We start from the raw sequence: 20506 nt of genomic DNA on the forward strand, positions 1-20506 counted from the left end.
CACCCACCGTGGTCGACCAAAAGTGCGCTCTTTACTTGATTTTTTCAGCAATCAAGCTACTCTAATAATTTTATCTCGTTTTTAGTAATCCATGGCTCAAAGTACCTTCGCTTCTAAATTTGTTGCTAAGCGATGGCAGACCGAATCATGCTAATAAAGGCAATAATATCAATTGAATAAATAATGGGGTAATTTAAGCTTCATCGTATCCTAATTCAGCAAGTATGAGAACCAAGTAATTACATACTGCAATAAACCGCTTTTAAAAACACCGTTGTTATCGGTATCAGAGGCAGCGCCGAAAGAATTGCAGTGGCAGTAAAGACCAAGTACCTACCGCACTATACTTTTAACAAACTTTAAGAGGAACAAAGTTTTACTAAATATGCCTCAAAATAATGCAGCAATATCAATGATTTGAACGCGCCAAATGACGTGGCAAAAGGCTCTTAGTGTAAATTTTGTATCCAGCTAAGCAAAGTTTTATATTCGACATTTGTCTTTGCACCACTGGTCGGGCTAGGCGGCCTTCTGGGGGAAGGTATAAATAGCGCATGGAGAGGTAGTGTTGGTGGAAGCGTGTGTCTCTGACACATCTGAACATTGATCGCTCTCACTCAGCCGATCTGCTCTGATGATGTCGACCGTACACAGTCGGCGCTCCCGCTGCACTTCTGGCCGCACGGTCGAGCGCTGCCCGTTCTAAATTGCTGCTTTTTCGGTGGCTCCTGGGTGTACAATCGGCACTTTCTCCTGTAGGCTTTTCTAAAGTGGGGAGGGTAGCTACAACCAAACCTGCGCTTCCATGTCCTGGCACTGCTCGAGGCAGTCTGCCATCTCTTTTAACGCACTTTTACTAATTGCCGCCCTAGCGGGGATCGTTATTTTTACATTCATTGGGCTTATTGTGCCGAGGCTTTTTTGTTTCAGAGTGAGTCTATATCAGGCAGAATGAATACGACGTCAACAGCGCGAATTTCAGATTTACCGTTCGGGAAGTTCAAGCACCAGCCACAAACGCGCAACCAACCAGTCTGCAGGGCACTCCTTTTTACAATCACTGGCCATATGAAACGGCTAGCGTTTTGTTTCAAAGTGCGTGTATACTATAACGTGGAAGGACCATAATGCAATTTTAGATTTATCTTCACGGAAGTTTGAGCATCACCCATGAACACGTCGCTACTAAGGTCCAGTCGCAACCAGCGCACTGTCTGTAATGTGCTTAACACTGTTGATGTAAAAAGGAAGGAAGGGAAACAATGGCTTGGTTCAATAGCACTTTGGCAAGGGAGGATCTTGGCCTCAGAAGGTTTGATTTGATTTGATTGTAGGGTTTAACGCGCCGACACAACGCAGGCGATGAGGCGCGCCGTAGTGGAGGGCTCCGGATTAATTTTGACCACCTGGGGATCTTTAAAAATTTCGTACACACGAGCGTTTTTGCTTTTCGCCTCCATCAGAAAAGCAGCTAGCCACCGCGGCTGGGAATCAAACCCGCGACCTCGTGCTCAGCAGCGCGACGCCTTAGCCACTGAGCCACCGTGGCGGGTCTTGGCCTCAGAAGGGGATGGTGGTGTTCATAGGCTGCGGTCCATGGATCGGGAAGACTCTCACTCTTGCGCAATTTGTACCAGCTTTGTGGGTAACTCAACCCTCGGAGAGTTCAGATACCAGCAGGTACTTTGTTCTTTTATCAATTGCCAAACCCAAGAGGTGGATCGATCATTGCTCTGACACCAGCCATGATTAACACGGCTTGGCTGTCCCTTATCTTTGCCTTCACGTGTGATGCTATCTTTTGCAAGTGGAGTTTTTTGGAGGGCCTTGTGTATCCATTTACTGCACACCCATGGGCAACATGGAATGAAAGCCACTTAAATTGCACGTCAAAAGCCGGGCTACTGAACTCTTGCACTAGCCGTAATGAACACTGACAAATTCTTTTCATGCCGCAAAAGTAGTAGTGCTGCTTTCGAACCTGTCAGAATAACGGCTTGCTGTCGTGCATGATTCAATCTTGGGCAAAGGCAACGAGGCTTCAAATGGTATGCACTGTACCAAAATTTCCTCCGACCACCGAATCGTTTTTAGGTTAGAAGTTATCAGCCATTTCGAGACCTTGCATGACTGCCAACATCATCAACCTCACGTAACATAAATGCCTGACTCACAAGAGCGGAGGCAACTCTTCTGCACGTGCAGAATTGAATCTTTGAATTGCCAAGCTGCGGTCTTCTCTGAGGCCATTTGGATGTGGTACCACATGCAAACGGCCTCAGAGAAGACCACAGCTTGGCAATTCAAAGATGACGGCCTCTTGCAACCACCTCCGCACTCGTCATGTGCTGTGTAAGCTAGGAAATGTCCGACACCACGTAACGTGCTGCCCAGAGTATGCTGCAGAATGGACAACCCCGTTATCTGCAATGCGAAAGCTAGTGCACCCCACACCCTACACTGGGCCACTTCATATTCCCAAGCGGACACTGGATATTGGGTAGGAAGGTGCCATGCCTTCTTAATACTGTCCTTCCGTATACCTTTATGCTTCTCAAATCAGAGCGCAGCTCAACCAGAAGTTGATGTGATGGCAGGGCATCTATGAGATGCAAAAAAGACCTGTTAGAAATCTTAAAGCATGTCTGATTTCAAACATATCGAAGCTAAAAAATTATTTGCTCATGCTGCCTTGAAGCAAGCGTGTATATAGAGTAATGTGATTCTGAGCTGTTTAAACAAAACTTCTTGCTAGACATTTAGGCAACTTCTTGCTGAACTTCTCAACAAACTGCTGACTCTTCAAGAAGTTTCAACTTTTCGACAGAACTGCATAAACCTCTTATCTGATTATTTTGTTACAACTGTTTGTTCACACAGGCCAGCCTCTGATACCAGGTGTCCTCACAATTGATGTGCTGAATCGCTGCTTGTGGGATGCTCACTTCTCCTGGCCACTCTCAATTTAATTCAATTTATTTATGCATATTATGTGCAAAAAATGTTACCATCTCTTCCCGAAGAAAGTTGAGAGGAGTGCAAAAGCTTTCTTGCATCAAAAGTGCATCAAAAGTGCGTCAAAGCCTTTGCTGAAAGTTTGCCCAGTCAGTCATCAAACCAATTCAGAGACCCGAATCGCAAATGAAGAATGAACTCCTGCAAATGATTTTTGGCACACTAAGTAGACGCATCTACAAATCATCTGGATGTATATCCCGATGCGTGGTTTATGAGATAATGGTATACTATTGATACTATTGTACTCCTCCTTAATGATTGATGCATGTAATGTCCCATCTTGAACCGTTCATTTTTCGCAATTAACTGTTTCGCAGTAACTGTTTTTTGACACAATGGAAGCCCAGTTTCACGCACACGTTGTGTGTTCAGAGATCTTGTCAGAGCTTTTCGGTGGACCAACCGGTCTATGGGAAATGCACTATTTTTTTGACAGGAGATCGGTTCCAATAAGAAAGCTTTCGCTTTACAAAAAAAAAAAATACAGTATCGTATACAGTGTTGTGTACAGTGTGACCCTAAATAAATGTCTCTACTATGCCCCAAACATTTTGCCAAGGAAGCGACAGAAGTGTTCTTCTGCTGTGTGTATCGATGGTGTTACCTATTCAGTATTAGGGTTGCCACCTTTCCCCGAAGAAAAAACCGGCCATTCAAAGGTGGGAGGCGTGGTATAAAAAAGATTGAATTTGTGTTGAAAAAAAGGAGCCACTTTTTTTTTTTTTTGCCCTGCAATGCCATTTTTTGTACTGCTTTTCTACAGAGAAATCAACATAACGTTTGTACTGAAAGTGGTTGAGATTTTGGTTATTGCTCTGAATGTGCTGCACTGAAAAGTAACCGCACTTGCTGACCGTGCCGGCGGCACTTTGTTGCGTTTATATCCCCTTGTCCCCTTCCATCTCAGGTATCGCGCTCGGCCACGTATTTTCTCTGCTCGCGTGTTTTTACACAGCTTGTCGATAGATATTTATCACCGTAGTTGCTGTATTGACGCTTACAAAAGGTTAAAAAAGAAATAACCGCGGCATGATAGCCAAAAAACCGGCCAATGCCGGCCGGTTTAGGCATAGACCGGCAACCGGTACGCTGCCTGAAAAACCGGTCAGGCCGGTTCAAAACCGGTCAGGTGGCAACCCTATTCAGAATCTCCTGTCTTGCCCAAACTTCTTTCCAGCACATGTAAACAAGCTTCTATTGCCTGCTGACATCGAAGATATCGGCACGACTTTACCATGGCAGAACTCATTGGGGAAATAGACTCTGCCAAATGAAGGACGGCGTCTAATCTGTACGACCTGCTTGCTGAGCTCCTGTCCAGCGCCATTCCTCCAATACCTCTCCACTGGGATGATTTGTGCCTTTTGTTCCCAGACTACTAAAAAATATTGGCTGTGCCATTGTTTAATATTGCTTTAATTTCCCTGTCACAGCATTTCATGATGCACCTCATATTAAATTTCTTTTGTACGCTGATGACATCACCCAAACCGAATGTTGAATGGAAATGCATCTGGTCAGAATTAAATATGTTGCAATAAAAATGACAGACAAAGCCAGTGTTTGCCGTTTTTAGTCAGTCGTCAATGTTGGATCAGTACCCGTCATTTTTACTGCCCCAGGACGGCATCACCATGTGGAGCCTTTGTTTCTTCAGTGGGATTTTCAGCTTTCTGCAAGAAAAACCCTGAGCATGCCCGCCACAAACCACCGGGGCTGCTGAAAACTTGTTGCCTGTCCCGTTCAACTACAACAAGCTGGGCAACCATTCTAAGAGAGCTCGATGGTTAAAGGGCCGGGCCACGAAAACGAAATATAAGTTTCATTCATTTCAGAGACTGTTTTGTCCCGATAACAATGACACTGATTTTATCGCAAACATCAAACAAACGAATGGAGGTAATAAGGAAAGCAGATGAAGCACCCTCTTCCCTTCCTGATTACTGCTGAAAAAAAAAGTTGGCTTTGCCACTGAGCTCACAGATTCTGCAGAAAAGTGATGGTTACAGCTAGGGGGAGGGGGGATGTTATCCTTACAGAACAATGCGTTCCGCTATGTTTATGTTAGAGAGCATTAGTGCCCCATTGTGCAAATAATTGGCGTTGTCGTTGGCCAATACAGAAAATGATCGCAGTTTGAAGAAAAGAGCCCGCAAGGGAATCTGTCCCAGTTCCCCGGAGTAGGATCCCAGTGCATTGCCATGGCCTGCGGAGGGGGGGGGGGGGAGAGAGAGAGAGAGAGAGAGAGAGAGAGAGAGAGAGAGAGAGAGAGAGAGAGAGAGAGAGAGAGAGAGAGAGAGAGAGAGAGAGAGAGAGAGAGAGAGAGAGAGAGAGAGAGAGAGAGAGAGAGAGAGAGAGAGAGAGAGAGAGAGAGAGAGAGAGAGAGAGGAGCGGCGCCGACGTCACATTGCGTGACAGGTGCAAGTGACGGCTCGTGAGGAGATGAGGAGAACAGGTGCACCTCACTCACAGCCACGGAAAACGCATGATTCTTGGGAAGTAGTGTTCGCATTAAAAGGGAGGGAACTGTCTCCTGTCTTCTCAGTATTCTTGCAGTACGCGTGAGTGTGTGTAACGGATCCTTGAACTGTAGTAGAAGAATCCGTTACAGCAACCGTGGAGTTACGATACGGACGATACTATCATCGGCCATAGAGTTTCATACGATAATAAATGTTTTTGTGCGAAACTCTATGCCATCGGCAGCAACGGCGAAATGCTACCGATGCGCGGATGCTACCGCGTTCCCACATGTAAGCAGAGCTTAAATTTCTCTTTGAATATTTTTTTCGCTGGTAAATTTCTTGGTTGCAGTGAAATGCAAAAAGGTGAGTACAATAATATTTGTAATTCGCGCCAGTTTTTACAAGCTACAACTATGACGTAATAACCACGTGCCAAGATTTGAACAAAATCATAAAACAAGTAACCTAAATGAGTTTTAAACTTACAATTAAGTCTATTATAGTTTTTATGGTTGAGCGGTGGTGTTGTTTTAGTGTTCTAGCATCTAATTACAGTGAACTAGAATATTGTGTTTTGTAATCCGACCGATGCCACAAGCCACACAAGGCGTCAAAGCCAAAACCGTAAAACGAGCAGGAAAGCCGAAGAAAGCAAGAGAAGTAGCTTTTCATCGGCGGACGGTTTTCAGTGTTTTTTTCTCCGCCACGCTAATACCTGCTACCTGGGTTACTGCGGTAACGGTAAGTTATACTTTGTCTCTGGTGAAGCTAACCAGACAAGTCGCGCCCATTACGTGCTTGTGCAGCATTGTTGCAATGACATAGCACCATCTCCCTTCAATCGCAGAGTCATCATGGCACGGGGGACAAGCGCCGGGTTTGATCGTCACATAACCATTTTTTCTCCCGAAGGAAGGCTGTATCAAGTAGGTGGGTAACGACTTTCTGCTGTTTCAATTTTTCAGCTGTTCGTTTCGCTGAGATATTAATTTTCCTCAATGTAGATAGTTGTCAACGAAAAAACAAAATAGCGTGAATAGGACAGAGCCTGTGGAATGCAGCGGGTGTGGGAGATAAAATGTGATCAAAGGAGGCTGGGGAAGCCAATATGAATGTGGAAAAATTTACTAGAACACAGAATGTGAAGCTGACAGCGTTATTTGAGACCTGTTCAGATAAATATATCTGTTAAAAGGTGCCGAATACAGCAATCTTCGTTCTGACGGGGAAGTAGGGTGAGCTATCGCCACTAAGGAGCAGATTTACCGCACGTAAGGATTTCAGCACGAGCGAGGAGTGTGAGGATTGGGATCCTTGGTAGTGGATGCTTCACGATGCGCCACTTACGCTACGACGTGCTCTCCAGTCGTTCAAATGCCCCCAAAGAACCGTATTGTCCTACTCAACAAAGTCCCGTTTTGCTCATGACTTGTTGAGGAAGTAAGGGCAAAAAGTGAGTCTTACGAGTAACATTACCAGTAGCCTCGTTGGTGTCATTATTGAAACCTAATTCTTAAAAAATATGCGCCCTAGCTGTATACGCAAGGTTGATTTGCCAAAGTTAAAGTTGCGTTATTTGCACTTGTATTCCTGGAACGCAACCCGCCAGAACGGGTATATATTTGTTCAGTAGTTGATACTTCCTTATCACGAGAGTGATCTGAAATCTGTAGCGTCCGCAAAGGGAATTCCAGGCAGTGTAGAAATAGGAAAGGATAGGGCAAAGATGAATTAGATTGCAAAGAATGTCTCGGATGTTTGTTGCAGCCATTCCTAGCCCCTCCCCCTTACTTTTCCCTCACAAGCACATCAACAAATGCCATGAGGTACACACAATTGGGGCGAAGTTTCTTGATAAATCCAACACAGTTCAAAGGCATTTCACTGCTGAGACTATTTCTCACGTGTGTTGATGCAGGTATTGAACACCTGGGAAACAGTGAGCAAGCCAGTTGTGGTAATCTGGGGGAAAGCGCGTTCAGCACTGGCTGCGCCAACGTGCGAAAGACCTTTTTTGAGCTTGCATGAACACGTACAGTAGACTTCCGTTAGACAAACTCAAAGGGACCGTGAAAATGTGTTCTTATAAATTCGTCTTAAGTGAGGTTTTTTTGCATTGTGGGCGTTGCAAGAGAGTAAAAATGTTGGTCGTCTAAACCATGGGGTTCGTATTGCACCACCTGGGGGAGCGGGAACGCGAATAAAAACCGGAACTGAATACACCACCATTGGCCTGACATTTAGATGTGGCCAGGCTGTATGTGGGCGCTGTTACGAGGGCCTGATGGATGTTTGGGGGGCTGGTGCGGGGTGCGTGCAGAGTATGCCTTCAAGGCCATCAACCAGGGAGCCCTGACCTCGATTGGCGTCAAGGGTGTCGACGCCGCAGTGGTGGTCACCCAGAAGAAAGTGCCGGTGAGTGGCTGGTCTCCTCTCCTTCTGCTGGGTGAGATTCCGTTGTGGGCACAAGCCCAGCATTTCCTGCGTATACCGAGCGCCACCTACTGCTTTGCTTGGGCCACTCCTTCTATTATTTTATACAACTGCTAAAAGAGCTACGCTGTTCTGCCCCATTAGCCTAGGGGTAGAATCGTGGGATTTGAGTTTGAGCCCCAGCAACGACAGTATTTTTCCCCAACACCTGCGATTTCTTTTTCCTTGTAACATGTTCTGTAAGCTCAATTCTACGCATGCTTTTCATAGGTAATAGTGGCTTGGTATCTTTTAGGTTGGTTTGGAGGCGGGGTGCAGCATATCAACACATTTAATTTAAAGCTCTCCATTTCACCGGAAATGCTGTGCTTATACTGCCATGAGCAAAAGTTTATGGACCTCAAAAATGGCAATTTTAGGCATTTCTCTTCCGGTAGTAGCCCACAAACTGTGGTCGGCATGGAAGGTGTTGTATAATTACTAAAGTATCGCAAAAATGACACTCATAATATCTTGGGCTGCTGTGCAGCAGAATAATAAAATAAAATTGCTGCTTTCATGGTTATAAACTTTTGCTCTTGATGGTACCTGCCCTGGAAGAGAATATTGCTTCTGCTGGTGGCAGTGCTTAAGCCTGTGTCGTCGTCCTCCTGCAGGACAAGCTGCTGGACCCTGGTAGTGTGACGCACATGTACCGGCTGACCGAGGGCATTGGCTGCGTCATGACTGGTGTGGTGGGTGAGTGGCTGGCCCCCTCTACCGCTCCTCTTTTCACCCTTCGAAGGCCTACTGCTATGAATATTTTGACCTCTCGGAAACCCTATTTCCCTATAGTCTGCCGAAAAGGGCTGCAAGATCAAAATATGGCAGCTGGAATGTGGGCATGCAAGAAGCAAACGACCGGCGAAAATCGGGGATTTTAAAACCAAAGTAGCAAAGGGTGCGGTTGTTACGGGCAGGCTGAAGTGACGTTGCAGTCGGCGAGCGAGTGATCAACAAGCTGGAGAAAACCTGCGTGCAAACACTTTGTGCCCATGGCAGCCCTAAGGAGAAGCGCGGCCAGTGGAGCTCAATTGGTTCTCCTGGCTGGCCGGAGGACCAAGCACTAGGCCGGCTGGCATGTCACTTCCGCTTCGTGACTGTTTGTGCGATTTGCTGGCAGGTGCTGCATTGTCTGCTTTGGAGCTCTTTTAAACGGTTATAACTGGTTTACAAGGCATTTCACAGGGCTACCAGTCATGTCCCAATTGGTTTTGTGGTGTGCACTGTATTTTTGAATTCACAGCCCAAATAACAGACAAGCGCGACAGGGAGAGCGAGACACACAGGCGCTGTGTGTCTCACTCTCCCTGTTGTCGTTGTCTGTTGTTTGCGCTGTGATTTCAAGAATATGGAACACCTGTTGAATCTCAAAGACAAACGGAGAGCAAGAAAAGCAAACTATTTGCAGTAATTACAGGGCATACAAGGCTTTACATGGCGACCGAGAACCTTCGTTCTTCTTTGTTTTCTTCATCTGTCACCTCCGCGTGCCGTCGCGCCAAGGTTCCCGCTATTTTTTCACGCACTGTCTCCCGCACGCGGGCGCCACTTTCAAAACAGGTCACAATTCATGGCAATAAGAAACAACACCAACGTGCCCAAGCATCAACGTTGACCAGATGTACTGTATGTTCAAAATAAATTTGGCCGGGGAGAAATTTAAGCACAGTTGGCCGTAAGCCCCGCCGGCACTGAGTTGGCTCTCCCTCCCTCCTCCCCCTATTTTCCTGTGCAGCGGACGGCCAGTCGCAGGTGCAGCGGGCCCGCTACGAGGCGGCCAACTGGAAGCACAAGTACGGCTACCCGATCCCCGTGGAGATGCTGTGCCGCCGTGTCGCCGACATCTCCCAGGTGTACACGCAGAACGCCGAGATGCGCCCGCTCGGCTGCAGTGAGTAGTGCCATACTGGCCATTAATTGCCTTGTAATGGCGTTATCTCTGGGTCACACCAGTGGTGGATGAGATTAACTCTTTCACGACGGCGCCATAGGCAATCGGAAGCCGGCGTCCGATGATTTTGAATCTCCCGCAAAATCTGAAACCAGCGCTCCACAGACAACTATCCCCATCTGGTGTGTTCATTGGCAACTTCTCTTTCAATTTCGGTTTCGTTTGTTTATGTGTCTCGTGTGGTGGCGGCGTAGCAAGAGAAATTTGAACCGAAGGGGGAGGGGAGGAGGGGGAAAAATGGCATCGGGTTCACGCCGCGCTTCGCACAGTCGGACTGCGGTAGCAAGCACTTCGGCAGCTCCTGCTGTCGATTTTTCTGATTTCAGCAGCAGTGAGGGGTCAAGCAATGATGTGGGATCTTCAGATTTCAGTTAGGACGACGAAGCTCCGGTTCAGGTGCCACGCACTTCAACAAGCGCTGGCAGGTAATTTCGTTGTGACTCCGCGCTGTATTTATAAACAAAACGTGCTTCTTATCTGACGACTGCGGTTTTGATTTTGTGTTTAGGGTCTCGAGAACGTACGGCCGGGATATTTTGCCAAATGCACAGCGCTATATCGCGCTATCACCTTCAAGATAACCTGGCGCTCGTGTCAGATTAGCGCTGCAGGGTTCAGGTGCGACGCTTGTCGAGAGCGCTCGATTTTTTTTCTTGTTTTTTACCACCGAATTGATAAGAATCTTGTGCGAGGACACAAAAGACTATACCGTAATTACCCGATTCTAACGCGCACTCGATTTTCCTGACAAAAAAACTAAAAAACTTGCACCTCCGATTGTAACGCGAACGGAACTGTGTAAGCAAGAAAATCGAATGCGAGAGAAACGGGCGATTTATTTCCCGAAGTAATCTCACTCATCTCACTCCTCGTAGCTCTCCACTGACCACAACATCTCGTCCTCGGTGCCGCCAAGCACCTTCGCGATGCCACACTTCTGAACAAACGTTCAACCATGGTCGATGGGATCGTGGCCCACACCTCACACGCCCATCCCGCGAGCTTCTTTCAGACGCGCACGCTTCAGCCGACCGCTCGTTTTCAACGCGTGAGAGCCGCTGCTGCCATTGCTGTTATCAAGCGCGCAAGTGGAACTATTTGACGATTTGTGTGAACGCTGATCGAAAAGCCTAGGCGCCTATGCTTCCTGCGTCCGAAAAATCGTTGCTAAAAGCTTTGGTGCCGTCTTGACATGGCGATGGCGATGGGTGGGACGAAATTTCCGCTGTTTCGGTTTCGATTTCGTATCCGATGCATGCGATTTTTCGACCTATTTTTCCTGAAAAAAAAAGTGCGCGTTAGAATCGGGTAAGTAGGGTACTTGGATGCACGTTTTACAGACTCACTCACCCTTGAGTGCCCTCGCGGCGTGGCACAGCCGTCAGTTGCGCTAGGTTGACGGGCCCTCAAAAAGCCAAAAGTTGGTGTACACTGTTGAGTTATATATTGAATCATAGCCAAGGAACGTAGGAACAATTTGTATATCTTAAAATACCTGAAATAATTTTTAGTCTCGGTAAAAGTGCCGATTTGTGTTTTTCGTATACTTTTCTTGGGGGCTTTTTTCTGATTACTTGACGAATAAACTGTAAGTTATTGTACCTTTAACAAAACTGCTGCTTTGTGTTTGGAAGAGCAATCTATAAGCTACAATTTCATGCATAGCAAGGCTACGTGTGTTCAGTAGCTCAAGAGAAAAAAAAATGTTTTGTCGAAGCACTTAAAATCGGCCGTTTTTCCGCCGTAACGAAAGAGTTAAAGCTTTCGGCCCAGGTGTCATCTATTGACAAGGTACCTGCTAGAGCTTCGAGAACAAAAACCGAAACTGCTAGTTTTCTGGGCAAGAGTTCTTCAGGGATGCCTCTTGCGATAGCGTTTTCGTGGAACTGGGCGGTATCAGAATGAAGAAGCTACAGCGGAGACACGGCATTACGATGGGACGGGTGAAGAAATCAAGGTCGGGTTTATCAAAATGTCTGTAAATCTATAAATAGACATATCACTAACGGCTTTTATTAACGGCTTTATTTTTTCCCTGTAGACGCAGGGTATCGTTACTTTCAATAACGCAAGAATAAATTCTTTCCCCTTGAAATAAAAATTCGAATTGCCTGAGTCTTAATTAACTGTTACGCCTGTGAATTGATAAATACTTGCACTATCAGCTCAATTTTTTGTTTGTGAGCTTGTGCTGTGCTAATCTGTAAGAAAACACACAGGAAAACTGTTGTTGCTGGAAAAAAATTCTAGGGCTGAAAGCATTAAGAATATTTTGAACAGTGAGAGCATTGTCAGGAGGGGTTGTTTTACGGTAACTAAGCAGTTATGAGCAAAGACCTGCATGCATAGCTATAATTTTGTTTCTAAGTCATAGATGTATGTGAGAAAAGTGAAGGCCATAAACGGCTGCCTTTTGGTACTCCGGAGTTTATGTTAGAAAGGGGAGGAAAAAAGTTGGTGTGAACAGATCTGGGCTAATGCCACACTAGCTGGAAAGTACTGCAGTGTCATTGCTGCATTTGTAATGTGCCAGGTAGTTCTCCACCATACTGCCACCACGCGAGTTGTGTGGCAGGTTTGGTGCCCCTGCCCACTTTTCAGGGAAAAAGCACTGCTTCTTTACTGACCTGATCTCTACTTGTGTCTGTACGAAGCCCCTGCTCAGCTAGGAAAACTAAGAAGTTGCAAAGCATACGTTTATGTAGGCCTTAGGTATGCAACGCAATAGTGTTACTTGGACGTCGAGGGAGTGTTTTGTGGGGGAGATGCTGCATTGTGATACTGTAAAACGTCGTTACAAGAGATGCTTGGTCGTTAGAGACATTTGAATGAAAATGGTTTGGTTGGTTTTTCTATGTTCGCCATGTTAGCAACATCACATTAAGAGACCTTGGTTACACGAGACATGTTTCTCGGGTTCCTTGAGCACTTCCGGTGCAAAGCAGAATGTTAATTAAATGCGTTGATATGCTTTCATGTGCTCCTAAACCTGCTTAAAGGATTCTAAGATTCTATTTTCCTGGCCAGAGCCGTTTTTCTGATGTAGGCGAAGAGCAAGAACACCCATGTGTACGAGATTTAAGTGCACGTTAAAGATCCCCTGCAGGTGGTCCAAATTCATCCGGAGCCCTCCACTATGGCGCACCTCATCGCCTGCGTTGCGTTGGCACCTTAAACCCTACTATCAATCAATAAGATTCTATTTACAAAAAAAGATGGGTAGAATGGAGCAGCTAAGAGTATATATTACAGTAAAAAAATTATAGGGCAAAGGAAAAAGTGTAGCATTGCTGGCCACTCGCTCTAAAGCCCGTGATTCTACTTTAAGGCTCCTGAGACCAAACATTCGGGTTGAAGTAATTGAATGAGTGTTCCAAACGAACCAACGGCTCGCGCTGGGTGCACACAGAAAGTGCCTGGCTGGAACCAACAGGAAAACGTAATGTCGCCGCTGCATTCAGTTTCTGCTGTCCTAGCAGTGAAGGCCAGTTGAGAGAACGAGACTAGCCGCACCGGTTTTTGAATGCCATGGCACAGGAGAGACGATTGTGCCACGTAAGATGTGGGCGTGAAATTGTGCTGCTGGGGGGTGTTGCTCAGTTTAAGCGGGAAAGTGGCAGGGTCAGCGTTTAAGTGTCATGGTAGGACTGAGCCTTGTGGTCTTTCGCTGACTCTTGGCTGCCGTATTTTCACGCATATAACCCGCTCCAAAAATGTAAAAATTTCAGGAGTGAAGTAGAGGTGCGGATTATGTGATGTGTTTCCTTTGGTGTAGCTTCACCGCAATGCGCATTGGGCAGTGATGCCCCTACAGCAGTAATAGCGACTAAGCCACTGTTATCCCATTGACAGTGCTTATTTTGCATACACAGCTCAACAATGTACTAACCTGAAAAAAATGTATGCAGCAAGTCATCTAGTTACGTAGTCTGCTAGGCAAGTTCTTTTGCATAAACAAATGTGTGGCGATGTTTGAGTAGTAGCTTTATGCCCTGTGTGTGATCCTCCCTTAAGAACACACGGTGAACAGGTCAACTGCTCTCCGCTGTTTAGGGCAGTCAGAAGAACCGAAACATGTGTTACCAGCTGCCAGCAGTAAGAGTGCTTCTTGCTGCCTTGTTGCAACAAAACAGAGACACCAGCCAAAAGAAAATGCTAAAAACTTGACGTTTCAGGTTGTGAGCAAGGCTTCCGTAGAGAAGCAGAAACATCTCGTGTGCTGTTTCGGTTGGCCTCTCCATTTTATTGCAACATGTCTCCCCACCAGACGGGCTTCTGTCAGACCCTAGACTTGCTTGCTGCCTTGTCCTGCTGGTTGTGAGTTATTAAGCAAAGCCCCGGGCGGGTCCCTTCCCCCCCACCAGGCATGATGCTGGTGGCCTACGACCCCGAGCAGGGCCCGCTGCTGTACAAGGCGGACCCGGCGGGCTACTACTGCGGCTACCGGGCCACCAGCGTGGGCGTCAAACAGACCGAGGCCAACAGCTACCTCGAGAAGAAGTTCAAGAAGCGGCAGGACTACGGCTGCGCCGAGACCATCCAGGCGAGTACTTGGGGGGAAGGGGGGAGGGAGGCAAAATACAACAGCTTTGTTCGGTTTGAAAGAGCCAGTCTTTGGCAACTCGGCTGGCTCCACTCTGGCCACAAAAGACGTTTTTTGAAGGGGGCACGGGGTCTTTCATCAAAATTTGATTTTGTGATAGCTTTTGTAATGTTGGAGTGATGCAGCTGAACAAGGTACCAGTGAACTGTGCACAAATCAAGGAGTGCAAAAAGACTAGCAGTATCATTCTAGCTGGTCTGTAGGAGAAGTTGTGACTGTCTGAAGTTTGGGCTTGGAACGTGGGAACCAGAAAAATTCATTTTGCCTTCTAAGCCCAAACTTCCAATGGTCTTAACTTCTGCTAAAGACTAGATAGAATGATGATGTTAGCCTTATTGCATTTGTCAAAGGTCAAAACGGCGCTCCGTGCATGTTGGCCAGGCAGCTTCGGACCGTCAGATTGTGACGCATGATCCGGGAACGTACTCCGAGCCATGGCGTAACAGTGAGGATTTTAATACATGGTCAGGGTTCGCACAGGTCCTTGAAAACCCTTGAATTTAGAAGTGTCAATTTCAAGGCCTGGAAAGTCCTGGAATTTTAAATGGTCCTCTGCGCAGAGGGTATTGTATACAAGATCCCCCTCTCCTGTGGTAGGTCGTACGTGGGGCAATCAGGCCGCTGTCTCAACGACAGATTACGGGAACATAAGAATGCATGCGCGCAACTGGCGGCAAATGGAAATTTGGCCGCGCATGTTAAGAAGTGCGAGAAGAAATGTTCGCCCGATTTTGAGGGGACAACCATTTTGTTCCGCTCCAGAGACAAGATTACCCGCGAGATATACGAAGCATATGCAATGTTGTCAGGAGTGGAGGGAGATTGCGTTAGCGCCCCTTCAATCCGGCTTTCGGCGCGTGAAATAAGTTTCCTAAATAAGGAATAGATGTCACGTCACGTGTAGCGTTTTATTGTTATTTTTTCGTGCATGTTCTTCATTTCCGTCATATATAACCGCCCCCCTTCACAAGATAATAAACAGTTGATAGTTTGCGCCTCACCTCGTCTGTTTTTGTGGTATTAACCCTGTCCTACGTTTCGTGCCAGGCAGCGCACCTCTGCACTTCAAGATGCTAAAACACCAACTAGCCCACTCCCAAGCCTTGCTGTTCCCAGTTTATGCGTGTTATAACGAGACCGTCCAGCCAATGCCACAAAGTCACTGCTTTGTGATTATTGGTCATGCAAAGCAAACTCAATCTTCCAGATACTTAAAACAAAAGGTTGGGAAGTTAGAAAATAAAATTGCGGGAACTTCCAAACACTCAACTGCTGACTAAATCATGGAAAAAGCAAGCGCCACTGCCATTTGATTGTTTCCCAACGCATCTGGCCGAAGGGTGTCCTCCCTTGATGTCATGCAGGATGCAACCAGAGGCAAAGGGCCGCATGTTTTGCAGGATAAATGATGGTTGGACTTAATGTGATATTTGAAGTCCGTGTGTGAAAAACTATACAAACCTGCCTCTACCTCAATTTTGGGGGGAAAGTGTTTTTTGAAGGAACAGCGAGAGTTTTTTCGTGGTATCAAATGTTTCTTAATTAAACGGACTGTTTTTGCACTGCACGTGTACCAAGAGTCCAGGTCTTGTTCATTTTAACAAGTCTACTGTACTTTTGTCTTAATCTGTTTTATACCCTTTACTGTGGAAATGAACCAACTAGCTCAACAAAAAAGGATAACCAGCGCAGCACTGTTGTGGCTGTTTGTACCCTTCTTTTTTTTTTGTGCTGGTTACCCCTTTAATGATGCACAAACTTCCCTAATCATTCCTTACGGCCTGTGAATCCTGTAATCAAACTGAAGTTCAGGCCTGTCTTTTCCAAAAGTTGTCCATCAGGGGAGCCTTCGTAGTGACACCGTCCCCCCCTTCTGACTCTTCACAGCTGGCCCTGAGCGCCCTGTCGAGCGTGCTGTCAGCCGACCTGAAGCCCTCCGAGCTGGAGGTAGGCGTGGTGTCCAAGGAGCACCCGCAGTTCCGGATGCTCACCGAGCAGGAGGTGGATGCGCACCTGGTGGCCATCGCCGAGAAGGAGTGATTCGCAAAAGGAAATAAAAGCCTCTCTCTCTTTCTTTATTCCTTGCCCTCATCACGCCTTGCTCGCTGCCAGCGGGTTCTTGAGGACCAGGATGACCGAGTCCCCCCGCAGGAACATCTTGGAGATGTACCGGTCCTTGTTCACCGGGTTGTTCTTCTTGGACTTGCCCGTCTTGGGGATCTCGGTCCACATCTCCTTCACGTTCTCCAGCACCATGTTGCAGTGCCTGCATAGGAACACACAGGGAAAGGTCACTCAACAGGAACCCACACAAGCGGTGGGGAGGCAGCTTCACTGCCGAGAGGGTTCACGAAGTACTTAGTCTCTACATGCATGTCAGCTCTGTGGTCCTTTCCCTTTGTCACACACAAGTGGAGTTCGCCTGAACTAAAATTGTCGGATTACAACAAAAAGTTTGGACAAAAAAAAATGTACAGAAATGTTTTACAGCAAGTCAAATACTGCGGCAGATACCCTCTGCAACCTATGTGCACCTTATTGATACCCTGGGGAGCACTGTTGGGTATTCCTTTGGACATTACTCTGTTACTCTACAGAGTTGACAGCAAATTCTTATCAGCCCACTATGGTAACCATCACAGACACTTCAGGGACCCGTTAGAACAACCCGCACACTACTAGGAAGACGCACCCTTGAAATCTCGTACAGTGATGCGGATGGTAGGTTCACGCGAAAAGGTAGGCCAGCATGAAAAACATTGAGCATGACTGAAAAATTGCCAGGCAACGGCGGTGATCACTCGCCGCCCTGAATGGTGTAATGAGTACACATCTTGCCAATTCATTTTAGCGGAGGAAGCCGCTGACATTTTTGAGCAATCCAGATTAAAACGCATGCATTTAGATCAGGACTGCGTGACACTTCGATAAAACCGATCATCTTTATAAAGCAACTTCAGTGCAACATGGATTTAAACACCGTTCAATGTTCACTGCAATGTTGGTTACTGGAGTTAAGGACAGTCCTACTTATATGTAGCCCGCGGTCACGTATTCTTTCTCTTTGGCCTGGCGGCTGAATCGAGTGCAAAGACACCACATTTTTCCGATTAAGACTACTGTCGTCTTTGGAATGCGAATGTAAGCAGGTCTGTACACCACACGTGCACGTCAAGTAGCACAAGCTACGAAACACATAGCCGCTGGAACGACAAGTTGTTGCGTTACAAATAAAAACGAATCGCTTTGCTTATCCTGCGGTGCCTCGAGCATTGGACACCGGGGTTCGCTTGGAGAAAATAAGGTTTCGTAGCCACGCACGCAGGCACGCACTACAACGTGGAGACGGTGAAGACTACGAGCGCTCGCCCCGTTTGAAAAGACACTTGGAAATCAAGAAAACAACATTTCTCGCATCAGACAATACTTAGAGCGCATGAATGTCTCACCTGTCGAAGGCCTTGACTCGACCCAGGAGTTTCTTGTTGTTCCTGCAGTTGATGAGTACTTGGGTGTTGTTTTTCACGGACTGCGTTAGGACCGAAAGTGGGCCCGTGTTGAATTCCTCCTCTTCTCTTTTAGCCAACTCCTCCGGAGTCATCTCACTCTTAGGCTTCTGCAAAAGACTGAAGAAACGAAGACATGACGTTGGGAGGAATGCCGGCAAATGGTGTGCGGCAAATTACGCGGCAAATGAGGAAGAAAATACACTTACGACATGATGCCTGTAGAAATGAGAGCTAGACCTTGAAAAACTGCGGTGTGAAAACGATGGTGATGAGCTACTGCAAAGAATCAGAAGAGCGATGCTACAGCGGCAGCGACCCGCGCGACCGGCACAACACAATCAAGAAGCGCACGACGCCGAAAGAAAGGCTTAATATCTTGCTTGGCTTAACTCGTGGCTTGACTTGTTGGCTGCCCAAAGGTTGCATCATAAAATTTGGCCCTTTTTTGCAATTTAGTTTCTTTTTGTTGTTCCAAGTGCGTAAAAAGGTTACTTTGCAATAAAAATATTTTTATAGTATTTTTATGCTAACGGCAACAAATTGTCATTATTAACAGCAATATCACCATCATCATTCTCGTCTCACCGCGCTTGTTGCGGCAGAAAGCCAAAGCATCAGACTTCCCTCTCTTCACTATTATTGTATGAAACTCTACCGTACAATGGTGCCCGGGGTTGATGTGCACGCATTCTCAATTTAAAGGAGGCTATGAACCGGCAGTGTTATATACCTCAAGTCTATGGATAAAGGCAATTGTATATAACGAGAACTTTCAGCGACCTCGATATCTCGGCGCCGCTGGTGTAGTGGTATCATGCAAGATTCCCATTCTTGCGACCCGGGTTCGATTCCCGGGCGGCGCAGTTTTTTTTTTTTTTTTTCTTTTAGAATGTTGCATCTTTGCCCCTTTAGGTGCCGAAAGATTAATCTTTGCCCATTTAGGTGCCGAAAGTCGAAAATACTGTATCTTTGTCTCTTCAGATGCCGAAAGCCAAAAAAAATTCGAAATAACAATTTTGTTCGTACTAAGGGCGGGTACTGAAGCAGCCACTGAATTGTGCGAACAAATGAATCGATTCACCTGCGCAAAAGCATTGGCTGCAAAAGTTGACATCGTACCCCACCAACACTTATCTATCGAGCAGGCACACCACTACGGTGCCTTGCAAAAAAACAAATTTCCCCACCCTAAAAGAACGTTACATGCAGCACTGTGGAGGCTACATATAGAGCCCCCACTGAGGCACCGCGAAGGCAAACCCCCTTCGCGTAAGGTCCCTAAAATTACTTACCTTCGCGGTGAGTTAGGCGCCCTCAGCGGGGGCTGTATTGACAACAATGTAACCTCCACATTGGTGCATGCAGCTTAAATATAGTCTACTGGCTCTATAGGTGTCACCTGCACTAGGTGCCCCTTCTGGGGAGCGGACGGCACCCTGTTCCAAACACCTGAACCACCTTGCGTGGCCGACCCGTTCCGCAATCTCGAACGAGAGATGAAAGTTTGGCTAGATTGGAGCTCCCTTACAGTAGTTTAGGATTTGTTTCGAACGTTCGTCTAAAAGATATTGACGCTGTAAAAAAAGTTAATTTAATTAAGACGCAATCCCATATCTCAGCTGAATGCTAGCTGGACGCGCGGTATAACAATTTGTTATCGTCTTTTTGACGTAATTACCTCGAATATATGTTGCTTTTACGGAGCAGCACACCCAAATATTTGGTATATTGGATATTGTATTGCTATTTTAGACTGCTGTGACAGGTCGGCCTATATTGCAGCGTTCCTTAATTCCTACAATATCGTGAAGTCTTCTGTTAAGGTAGGAGGCCAAAAAAGATTTTTTTTTCTTAGATTACAAGCCAGTATTGCAAACAAAACACGAGTTTGGTTCATTCGAAAGATTGCCTCTTTAGAACCGTACTGACACCATGCATGCTCTTTTAACGCAACTTCGCTCAAATAATAGCTGCATTATTAGGAAAAACGGGACGGCCATGTGACTCACTATAGGTCATTTTACTTATAAAAGTACCAGTGCGCACTGCTGTTTGTACTGCGCGCACTGCTGCACAGCCGTGCGGCGCTTATACTAAATTTATACTGCATGCATACAATAAATAAAAGTTACGGAGGACACGGATACGTGCACGGACAGCTACATATCGTCGTCGAGGCCTAGGGTGGATATTAATTTTTACTGGCTCAACTGGCTAATAAACCAGTTGAGCTGGGACCAGTTGAAACCAGTTAGCATTTTCCCGTCTGAGTACGTGGATCACAATGGCCGCGGATTGGGGAAGACTCCCGTCTGATATGTTGGCGGCAGACGTGAGCTCTAATGTGAGGAATTTATCTTCTCGAGAGTAGTACCGGCGGTCGTAGTAACAACGTTGGTTGTAACCGCGGTTATTTCGTACAGAAAAAAATGCGTGCTGTTTCCAATACGGGTTGCACGTGCAACAATTTTTTTTGAACCTGGAT

The 20506-nt window shown here is 46.4% G+C and overlaps 2 protein-coding genes and 1 non-coding gene across 3 annotated transcripts; 2 read left to right on the plus strand and 1 right to left on the minus strand.

Moving 5' to 3' along the window:
- Positions 1-6083: 6083 nt before the first annotated feature.
- Positions 6084-16590, plus strand: LOC144150156 (proteasome subunit alpha type-6-like). Its single transcript, XM_077681997.1, has 7 exons — positions 6084-6224; positions 6331-6413; positions 7804-7898; positions 8573-8654; positions 9694-9849; positions 14274-14452; positions 16400-16590. The coding sequence occupies exons 2-7, from the start codon at positions 6338-6340 to the stop codon at positions 16550-16552; spliced, it is 741 nt and encodes a 246-aa protein (XP_077538123.1). The 5' UTR covers positions 6084-6224; positions 6331-6337; the 3' UTR covers positions 16553-16590.
- On the minus strand, positions 16567-18399 carry Smd2 (small ribonucleoprotein particle protein SmD2). The gene is made up of 3 exons (XM_077681998.1): positions 18228-18399; positions 17962-18138; positions 16567-16778 (listed from the first exon to the last, which is right to left on the minus strand). The coding sequence occupies exons 1-3, from the start codon at positions 18230-18232 to the stop codon at positions 16604-16606; spliced, it is 357 nt and encodes a 118-aa protein (XP_077538124.1). The 5' UTR covers positions 18233-18399; the 3' UTR covers positions 16567-16603.
- A 414-nt stretch (positions 18400-18813) lies between these two features.
- Trnag-ccc (transfer RNA glycine (anticodon CCC)) lies at positions 18814-18884 on the plus strand. The gene has a single exon. It is a non-coding gene; the product is annotated as a tRNA-Gly (tRNA).
- Positions 18885-20506: the final 1622 nt, after the last annotated feature.

Source organism: Haemaphysalis longicornis, unplaced genomic scaffold (assembly GCF_048455015.1).
Source record: "Haemaphysalis longicornis isolate Haplotype H1 unplaced genomic scaffold, Haemaphysalis longicornis Haplotype H1 scaffold_8, whole genome shotgun sequence".
Taxonomy (NCBI): domain Eukaryota; kingdom Metazoa; phylum Arthropoda; class Arachnida; order Ixodida; family Ixodidae; genus Haemaphysalis; species Haemaphysalis longicornis.

Coding starts and splice junctions, on each gene's coding strand:
- LOC144150156 (XM_077681997.1), top strand. CDS start 6,338: ATGGCACGGGGGACAAGCGCCGGGTTTGATCGTCACATAACCATTTTT. Junction 9,850..14,273: donor GATGCGCCCGCTCGGCTGCA/GTGAGTAGTGCC, acceptor CCCCCCCACCAG/GCATGATGCTGGTGGCCTAC. Junction 14,453..16,399: donor GCTGCGCCGAGACCATCCAG/GCGAGTACTTGG, acceptor GACTCTTCACAG/CTGGCCCTGAGCGCCCTGTC.
- Smd2 (XM_077681998.1), bottom strand. Junction 16,779..17,961: donor CGAGTCAAGGCCTTCGACAG/GTGAGACATTCA, acceptor GTTCCTATGCAG/GCACTGCAACATGGTGCTGG.